General features: G+C 58.2%; 1 protein-coding gene across 1 annotated transcript; it reads right to left on the bottom strand.

Annotated features, from left to right (window-relative positions):
• Positions 1–341: 341 nt before the first annotated feature.
• On the bottom strand, positions 342–8623 carry WNT3 (Wnt family member 3). Its single transcript, XM_073883140.1, has 4 exons — positions 8200–8623; positions 7112–7377; positions 5954–6441; positions 342–2428 (listed from the first exon to the last, which is right to left on the bottom strand). The coding sequence occupies exons 1-3, from the start codon at positions 8282–8284 to the stop codon at positions 5962–5964; spliced, it is 831 nt and encodes a 276-aa protein (XP_073739241.1). The 5' UTR covers positions 8285–8623; the 3' UTR covers positions 342–2428; positions 5954–5961.
• Between the last annotated feature and the right edge of the window lie 664 nt (positions 8624–9287).

A 9287-nucleotide genomic window follows, 5' to 3' on the forward strand; every position in this document is an offset into this window, starting at 1 on the left:
CTGTGATACTCATTTGTGCAGTGAAGTACTAGAGTCTATGAAAGGAATTACAGCACAAACCGCTTACTTCCAAACCTAGGAATTATTGGTCAGATGTTGACTTAGAACAAGGTAAGCCTGTAAGAAAGTCCTACAGTAGATGAGACCCGATGTCCCTGATGTCTGAGATGATCCTGCTTAGAGAACAGAGGGAATGGCTTTACTTTGGGCCACTCGATTAAGGGTGCAAGTTCAGGCCACCACCTTCAGAAATTGGATATTCTTGACCTCCTGAGCATTAATCTGGAAACTCCACACATGGTACAATGTATCCATTTTAAGTTTGTTTACCTTCTCTTTAATGACTTAACAGAAAAAAACTGCATGATGAAATATATTTTCTCCAAATATATATATATTTATATAATATATAATCTTAGTTAACTCAAAGGTATATACATTGTATAATAAATAATATTTATAAAAAGAGACTTTTTGAATATAAAATCAAAAAGATCAACAACTTCTACAACTTTTTACAAAACTTTGGATACAGCAGATCGGTAGGAAATTTCTGTTGGATACTATTACCTGACTACGGCGAGAATAATTACAATGCGCTCAGTGTACTATTATTAAATAATTACTTGTCGGCTACTTGAATACGCCCCAGAAACATGACTTTATCACTTTTAATATAGAATACATAGATATGAAAAGACTGTTCTGAAAATTTGTATCCATTCTGCTGAAATAATTCTCACATAAAGCAAGCATTATCCGGTTGACATGATTGAAACTTTTCAGTCTAAGGTGAGATGGGGAGGGGCATTTCGGACTCTCTGGAGAGGGGGGTGGGATGTGTATCTTTAGCCGGGCTCGTTGCCAGCAGAATCAAGAGTGCGGGCATGGCTTCTGGATGGTCTTGGCAAGCCTGCCTGAGCAAGCAGGAAGATCCCTTGCCCCGGTAGCTGAGGTCAGTGTGAGGCAGACCAAAGAGCGAAGGGAGTAAAGGAAGAAACAACCTTGTTCTCGTCTCTACCCCAGCCGCCTCACTTCTTGCTGATTCTCCCTAGGACAGAGCTGTGGCCTTGGCTCGTGCCGTCCGATCCGCTGGCCTCCGTTCAGGACCCTCGAGAGGACCCGCATGGAGCAAGGGGAGCTCAGCTGGGTGAGGCTGCTTGTCCCCCTTCGAACACCTCCTCCTGATCCTTGGGAACTGCGTGGACTGGTGAGCTCTCTGCGCACAGGTGAGGCCGGCAGGTGTGTGTTAAAGAACGCTGCGTTTCTCTTTCACCCGAACAGGCCAAAGCAGGGAAAGGAGGCTGGAAGGTGTGTCTTTATCGGAGCGGAAACGAAAGAACCATTTTTATCCTCCCTAGCTACAAGTCACCAAGTTGGAACTTCAGGAATCGACCACTGCTCTCTCTCTGACCCTCTGTCTGATTTCTACTGAGGTAACCTGAACTCCAAACTGCTCTACCTGAAGTTGTTTTCGTGGGGAATCGGCAGGTGAGCAGGGCCAGGAGGGACTGAAGGGCCCCTTCTAAAGATACCACTTCTCTCTTTAGGAAACCACTGGAGCTGCAGAAGGCTCACCACCCCTAAACATAACCTATTTACATCGTTTCGTCCTCTTAAAAAACAAAAACAAAAACAAGCCCAAACACCCCGCACTGCGTTCCTGGTAGACACCACAGAAGGACCACAGAGACTGGGAGCTCTGACTGCAGTTCCTAAGAGCCTCTGGCGCAGAACAGGCTGACGGAGGAAACGGGGCTGAGAAGAACACACAGCCGCTCTTCAAACAGCTTCCCAGGCCGCCTGGCGCTCCTGGTTCTTCAAAACCCCCAATCTTAGTCCCACAATTGCCTTGGCACTCCCTCCCACTGGATCCTAGCTACACCTATGGCTTTTGTCCGAACGTGGAAGTCTATCAGATTTGAGCAGGAGGAGACCAAGAAAAAGAGACTGCAGGGGTCTGCCTTACTTCCTAACTCCCACCTCACAGGCATCTTGGCATGTCACCAGAAGAAGCGTCTGGAAACAGTCCTGCCCATGCTGAGTTCTTCACCACCAGGCAGAGAGCTCACGGCAGCCCAGCCTGTCCTGTCGGAGTAGAATTTTTTTTTTCCATTTTTATTTTCTTTAACATGTGCAAAGATAAGCCTGGGGTCTGTTCCTATCAGACCCTAGAGAACTAAAAAGAAAGCCCCTTCTTTAAAAACCACACACCATCCAGAGCAGGGTGAGAAACTTAAGAGAGAGGGCGAGGGAGGCCTCCCCGGCAGCGGGCGGCTCGGGTCCAGGTCATTTACCGCACGGGCGTCTGGCAACAGTCCGGGTTCCTTGCTGCCTGGTGCTGAGCGCTGAGCCCGGCTCCAGGTCCTGCTTCCCATGGGACTTCGGTGAATCTGCCCAGCCACACACTTCACCTGTTCCCAGTGCCCTTTGAAAAACAAAGAGGAAGAATTGGACACGTAATTCCCTTCTCAGAGGAATCGCCCGTTGGGGTGCTGGGATCAGAGGCTGTGGACGGGAGAGCTCGACGTTTCTCGTGTCCTTGGGGGCAATGGGGAACCCAAGTCGCTTTCCCGTACCCCCCTCCTCTGCTTTGGGGTCTGCCGCTGAGGAAGGGTGCGTGATTTAAACAGGAACAGGAGGGCTTTAGCAACCACACACTGGGATCCACACCCTACCTGCCCCACCTTCTAGCTGGGAGCTTGGGCAGCAGGAAGGCCAGTGGTGGGCAGCTGCCCCCAGGCAGGAGTCCCCCTAGTAGACTGAAGGACCCTCCGGTCCAGGGTCCCGTTCCCCACGAGACTAGACGCGGGCACTGTGCTTTTCTGTCGCACCAGCGGTTTGGTAATGAGCTGTCCATACAGGAGCACAGCTATTTAATGAACCATGAATAATTCCTTCTCAGGGGAGAACCAATATGTGCCTCTTACTCATTTGTGTATTGACATCTCACCGAGGATTTGAGGCCCAAAGTGCTTTCAAGGGCATTCCCGATCAACTTTCCATTCCCCAGGGGGCGGACAGGGCCAGTGGAAGACTATTTTACAGGGGCAGAAACCGAGCCTCAGCAAGATTAAAGGGACATGTCCAAGGTTTTGTGGCAAGTTAGTGACAGATCCAGCACTTGCGGCCAGCCAGGCCCCCGACTCTTGTCCAGAGAGAGCCCTTTCCAGCTTACTATGCTCGCAACATCTGAGTAACAAGAAATGCACCTGGTACTTGCAGGGTAGGCAATTGGTTGTCAGCCTGAGACACGGGACAGAAGCTACAGGCAATGGAAAAGATGTTTTCCCCACCAGGGAAGGACCAGGAATCTCTGGTTTTCCTGTGGCATAAAGCCACTGAGACTGGGGCTCCCCACCCAGTGTGTGGAGGGCATATGTCCCTGCCATCCTGTCTCGAAGGTTCCTATCTTGCCTGCAGTGTCAGTGTCGATGAAAGGTGGGGGGGGGGAGCTAACCAGTCAGGTCTCAGCCAATCTTGGGCCTGTGGCTCGAGACCACGCAGCACGCCTGAGGAATGTCCCTCTGGTAGGTCAGCTCTGCTCCGCCTGGGAATCTCTACTACTTCCGTGGACCACGAGCCAGGCCCAGCACTGGGGCTCTTGGTGTATACAGCCTCTGGTCCACACAGCAACCCCCCCCCAATACACAAATGAGGGAACCGGGGCACAGAGAGGCTCCACAGCTTGCCCCAAATTGAGCAAGTTGAGAATTTGTCCAAAGGGTACCACATTGAGAGAGAGTCCTACACTTGTCCCAGAGTAAGGGCTCCAGAGCGACCAGAGGGGAGGGTCTCGAGGGCACTGGTCTACCTAGACATGGCATTTTGAATCCATACCTGTGTAGCACCTTCTGTAAGATTGGAGAAAACACCATTCTACTTCAGAAATGGGAGAAAAGAGCACTGAAGATGTATTTAGGATCAGTACAATTACAGGGGTGGCAGGCAGGGGATTTTTCTGGACACTGAGGGTCAAACCAGCACCTCCTTCCCTGCTTGGCTGATGGCTTATCTTGGTGGCCCACCTGGGGAGGGGAGGTGCTGGAACACTGCTGGGGTCCGACTCGGTGACACCCCAGAGTCCCCCAGAGCCACTGTTGTTGGAGCCTCTGCAGGACCCGTCTGGAAGCTTTCTGGAGGCAGAAAGTGTCCTGGGCTCAGTGTCCCTCCCTACCCTAGCAATGGGTCTGCTGTTAGTGTTCTGAAGTTCTGATTTCCCCTCAGCTCCCCCTCAGAATGGCCAGAGCTATGTCCTGCTTGGGGCACCATGTTGCCTTGGCCACAGTGGGCATGCTATAATGAGCCTGTGAGCTCTTTCGTGTTCACGGACTTTTCTACCACTGTGAGAAGCAGGAAACGAAACTTGCCCACGCGATGACACCATCTCACTACGGGATGACACCCTCATGTCACGGCTCTCTGATGGCAGTTATCACTCCCTATTAGTATCAGATTCAGACAAGCATTCGCCGCTGGTAGCTCACTGGGGTCTCATAAAACTCCTGTTAGGCTCCCACCATCACCGTACGGATGAGGAAACTGGACCTGGGGCTTCCAGGCTGACCCGGCGCCACCTACGTCCTCTCTCCACCGGCCACACTGCGCCCGTTCAGACACCAAGAAAGCGGTGCTGCCTGCTGCCTTTCCGGACCCCGTCCCTGGCAGCTCATAGCTTGGGCTACACCGAGGGGCCTCCCAGATGGACTCACGCAGAGCTCTCCCCATGATGTGGGTTCCTCCACACCTCAGAGAGGCCCCAGGCCCCTCCCCCAGGCCCACACAGTGTAGATGGGTGCCACCAGCTCGGAGGTGCCCTCTGTGGAGCTGCGTCACCCAGTGGGGCGCTCTCCCCTGCACTGTCCCGGGGCGATGATTCAGGCAGGTAAGTTCTTCGCAATGAACCAAGCACTGTCCCCAGAGCACCTCTGGGGAGGATGATAGATAAGGAGGCAGATCTATAAAAACTCTCTTGTCTGGGGCCCCCCGGCTGGCAGGTGATGGCAGCTGGACCAGGGCTCGCGCCTCTATATACTAGGCTCCTTCTCAGGGCAGAGAAAAGGGAGAGCGGGCATAGTGGCCTCAGACCTTCCAGCCCCAAGACTCTAGGACCACCTTACATCAGTCCTGACCTATGCTGGGGACCGATGGCTCCAAGGGCCAGGCACTGTGTCTCCCACGCAGGCCACCTCTGGGAAGCTTGGGAACATAATCCACCAGCCTTTGATCCCTTGATTACTCACCACCATCACTCTGAACTTGAATCCCTCCTCCTCCCCATCCCCTTCCATAAACGCGGTGAGAGTGGCCCCGCTCCACCCAAGCTTCAGATCTGTCAGGATATGGGCTTATACACCGCTTCCCCCACCCACCTCCTCAAGGTCAGTAGGATTTATGCTTGTGCAAAAACCTGCCCTCAAAGTTCAAGGTGGATGCAAAATGACTCTGCCCCAGGGGTAAAAGAGGATCTTTGGCCTACTATTTCAACTATTTTACCCCCCTTGTTTTATGGTAAGAAAACTGAGACCCATGGAAGTGAAAGAACAGGAAATTGGGGACTTCACGGAACAGGGCAAAGTTGGGACCAGAAGTCAGGTGTCCTGGCTTCCAGCCCCACAGTATCCTTCCTCTGGCTCCCCAGATCCTCAGCAATGATAGCCAGTGGCCATGCAAACATCTGACCTGGCTCATAATTTACTAACTTGTATACAAATATTAATCAGTTGCTGGCAGTCTTGCGTGCACACACTTGGCTGGTATCTGTGCTTTGTGTAGTCCACCCAAAGCTGCCCAGGGACCATTCCCACTGCAGCTGGGGAAATCCTGGCTTCCTATTTTGGGCCGTGTGTCTTGGACAGCTCAGAAAGAGAAGTGGGTTGGTCAAGAACAGGAGCCGGGCAAAGCCAGGTCCCTGTCCCAAGGCCCTGCAGCCGCCCCCGGCCCGCCACCCTACCTGGCTCCCTACTTGCAGGTGTGCACATCGTAGATGCGGATGCACTCCTGGCAGCTCACGTAGCAGCACCAGTGGAAGATGCAGTGGCATTTCTCCTTCCGCTTCTCCGTCCTCGTGTTGTGGCCGCGGCCACAGCACAGCAGGTCGCAGCCATCGATGCCGTGGGAAGTGACATTGCAAGTCCGGTCCCTGGTGCCAAAGGAGCCCGTCTCGGGGTTGGGCTCGCAGAAGTTGGGGGAGTTCTCGTAGTAGACTAGGTCCCTCTCGGTGGGCGGCTTGAACAGCGCATACTTGGCGCGGAGGGTCTCCACCCAGCCGCGGGATTCGCGGTGCTTCTCCACCACCATCTCCGAGGCGCTGTCGTACTTATCCTTGAGAAAGTCGCCGATAGCGCGGAAGTCGGGTTGGGCCCACCAGCAGGTCTTGACCTCACAGCTGCCCGACAGCCCATGGCACTTGCATTTGAGGTGCATGTGGTCCAGGATGGTCTGGGGAAGAGGAGAAGCAGCTGGCCCCCAGCACGAACCCACCTAGGCCCTCCCGCTCTGCCCCCCCGGCCCGCCCCATCCCTGGAGCCTTCCTCTACTCCTACTGGGGGTCAGGAAGAGAAGGGATTGGGGGCTGAGGTGTGGACCTAAAGACTGATGACCATTGTTTCCCTCCCCTTCACAGCCCAAGCATTGGCAGAAATCAGCCATTTCTCAAAGCTGTAGGAGATAGGGAGGGTGATCCCCGTTTAACAGATGGGGAAGCTGAGACCAGGAGCTTAAGTGACTCGCCGTAGGTCAAACAACCAGAGGAAGCCGTGGAGGCTGAATTCAAAGTCAGGCCCACCAGTCTTCGCGGCCCTGTCCAGGGCAGCCCAAGTGCACTGGATGGGCTGGCGGGTACCTGCTCCATGGGGCCCCTCACTCCCGAGCTGACGCATCCCCAGGCGGGCGCAGATGGGGAACAGCCCCAGGAGAATGGGTGAACAGAAGGGGTGATTGTGGGGTGTGGGTGGGGGCCAAGCTCCGCCAAGGGGAAAGAGGAGAGCAGGGAGCCCGGGATGCACAAGGGCCACCAGAAGGGCAGGGTGGGGCGGGGGCGAGGCCAGCCGGGATGGACGGTCCCCGAAGGGGTACCGGGCGGGGTCGGGCGAGGGCGGCCGCAGCTCACCGTCCGGCCCGCCTCGTTGTTGTGCTTGTTCATGGCCGAGCGCGCGTCCGGCCTGTTCTCGCGCGCGTCCGCGAACTCCCGGGACACGAGCACCCCGAAGTCGGCGTCCTCGCTGCAGCCGCCCCACTTCCAGCCTTCGCCAGGTGGCCCCTTGTGGTGCGAGTCGCAGCCGCAGATGGTGGAGGTGCCCTCGGCACAGGAGCGCGTGACGGCGAAGGCCACGCCAGCAGAGGCGATGGCGTGCACGAAGGCCGACTCGCGGGTGGCTGCGGGGAGGGCATGGCTCAGGCCGGGTCCTGGGGCGCAGCCGCCCTGCCTCGACCTCCCCAGCCGGGAAGAAGGGCTCGCCAGCCCTGAGAAAGAGGGAGGAACCAAGGTGCCCTTCCGACCCCCTTTGGCCCAGCCTCTGAGGTATCCCCACTTTACAGATGAGCAAACTGAGGCCCGGGGCAGCTAACTGATTAACCCAGGGCCTCAACACCTGGTACAGGACAGAGCCGAGCTGTTAGAAGCAGGGGCAGAAACTTGTAGCTCTGGCAGGTTGCTGAAGAGATGTGGTCGTCCTGCTCTGTCCTGGCCCCGGGCCCCCTACCCTCCATCTGCCCGAGCTCCAGATACTGCAGCACAGGCGTGAGCCCTCCCACCGCTGAGAGAGCCTGAGGCCTGAGGGAGGGAAGCCTGGGAACCTACTGCCTAAGTGCACTAGATGCACTTGGGCAGACCCCTTCCTTTTCTGAGTCTCAGTTACCCTCTGTAAAACGGGTATAACTTCCCCCTGCCACCAGAGTTCCTGACCAGGAGGGCAGTGGCCCGAGTCCCAAACCCCCTCCCTGCCACCACGGGAAGGATCGGAACACAGGGCAGGATCCCCTGAAGGAAAAGGAGAACTTCTCAGGGGTGTCCCCCAACCTCATGATCCTGATAACCACGTTTGAGCGCTCAGGATGCACCAGATTCTGCCCTTCCTATTCTTGATCTCATTTAATCCTCTTAGCTAGGAGGCAGAAAGTCTTAATTTAGGCCCATTTTACAGATGCAGACACTGAGGATTAGAAGGCCAAGGCCTGGGAGACCTGCAGTCCAACCACCTCCCTCCGGGACAGGCGAGGAACCTAGAGCGGCAGGTGACCTGCCCAAGGCCACGCAGGCCGGCCTAGAAGCCGGGGCTCCCATCCCGAGCACTGAGAGAGATCGCAGCCCGGCACCCAAGCGGGAAGCCTGAGAGCCTCGTGGGCCGCCTGCGGAGGAGCTGCCCGTCCCGCTTCCACGGACAGCGCCGCCGGCGCACCGAGCCCGCGGGCGGCCAAGGCCCCGCCCCCCCCGGCCCCCTCTCCTCGTCTGCGTTCCGGCTCCCGCCCTCCCCTGGGCGCCCGGGGGCGGTGGCGCCGAGGGCCAGCGCCTCGCTTCCGGCCGGGCCAGCGGCCTCTCGCGGCGGCGGCGGCGCCCGGGCCCCGGGCCGCGCTCGGTTCCCAGCCCCGGGGACGCGGGGGCGGCGGGGGCGGCGGGGGCGGGGCGGGGATTAGCCTGGGAGCGGCGCTGACAGCCCCGCTGTGCCGGTCCCCGTCCGGCGGGGCCCGCTGGGCCGCTCAATCCGCCTTTGTTCGCGCGGTGTCACACCGCATTACCCGCATAATGCGGCCGCCGGGCCCGGGCCGCCGGGCCGGTCGCCACCGCGTAGCAACGGGCGGCTCCCGCGGCCGGGCCGCGCCCCCGGCCCCGGCGCCGGCCCGCGAAATCCCCATTGAAGCGGCGCCCCCCGCCCCCGCGCCGCGCCGAATGGCCAGAGGGCGTGTGAATGGCGCGGCGGCCGCAGCGGGCGCGGGGCCGGGCCGCGCGGTGGGGGGGCGGCGCTCGGGCCCCTTTCAAGCCGCCTAAGCCCCTCCGGGCCGCCCGCGCCGCCCCGCCCGCGGAACGCGATCCCGGGCTCGCCTGCGCCCCACCGTCGCGGCCCGTCGCCTTCCGGCCGCTGACCGCCGCGGCCCCCTCCCCCCCCACCCCGCCCCACGGGTGCCGCGCGAGTCCCCCGCCTGCCGCCGCCCGGCCTCCGGGCCGGCCAACCGTGGGGAGCGGGGCCCGGCCTCCGCGGACGGTGCGCGCCCCTAGCAGGGCGCCCCCGCCGCAGCCGCAGCCGCAGCCGCCTCCCTGGCTCTCAAAGCATGTGTGTTGGGGGGGGGGG

Source organism: Callorhinus ursinus, unplaced genomic scaffold, assembly GCF_003265705.2.
Source record: "Callorhinus ursinus isolate GAN/ISIS: 27379988/994484 unplaced genomic scaffold, GSC_fseal_2.0 scaffold50, whole genome shotgun sequence".
In the NCBI taxonomy this organism is placed as follows: domain Eukaryota; kingdom Metazoa; phylum Chordata; class Mammalia; order Carnivora; family Otariidae; genus Callorhinus; species Callorhinus ursinus.

Excerpts from the sequence above, each read along its gene's own strand:
- WNT3 (XM_073883140.1), bottom strand. The coding sequence starts at position 8,284 with ATGGGAGCCCCGGCTTCTAGGCCGGCCTGCGTGGCCTTGGGCAGGTCA. Across the intron at positions 7,378-8,199 it reads CTCGCCTGTCCCGGAGGGAG|CCACCCGCGAGTCGGCCTTC; the intron begins GTGGTTGGACTG and ends CCCTCCCCGCAG. Across the intron at positions 6,442-7,111 it reads ACAACGAGGCGGGCCGGACG|ACCATCCTGGACCACATGCA; the intron begins GTGAGCTGCGGC and ends CCTCTTCCCCAG.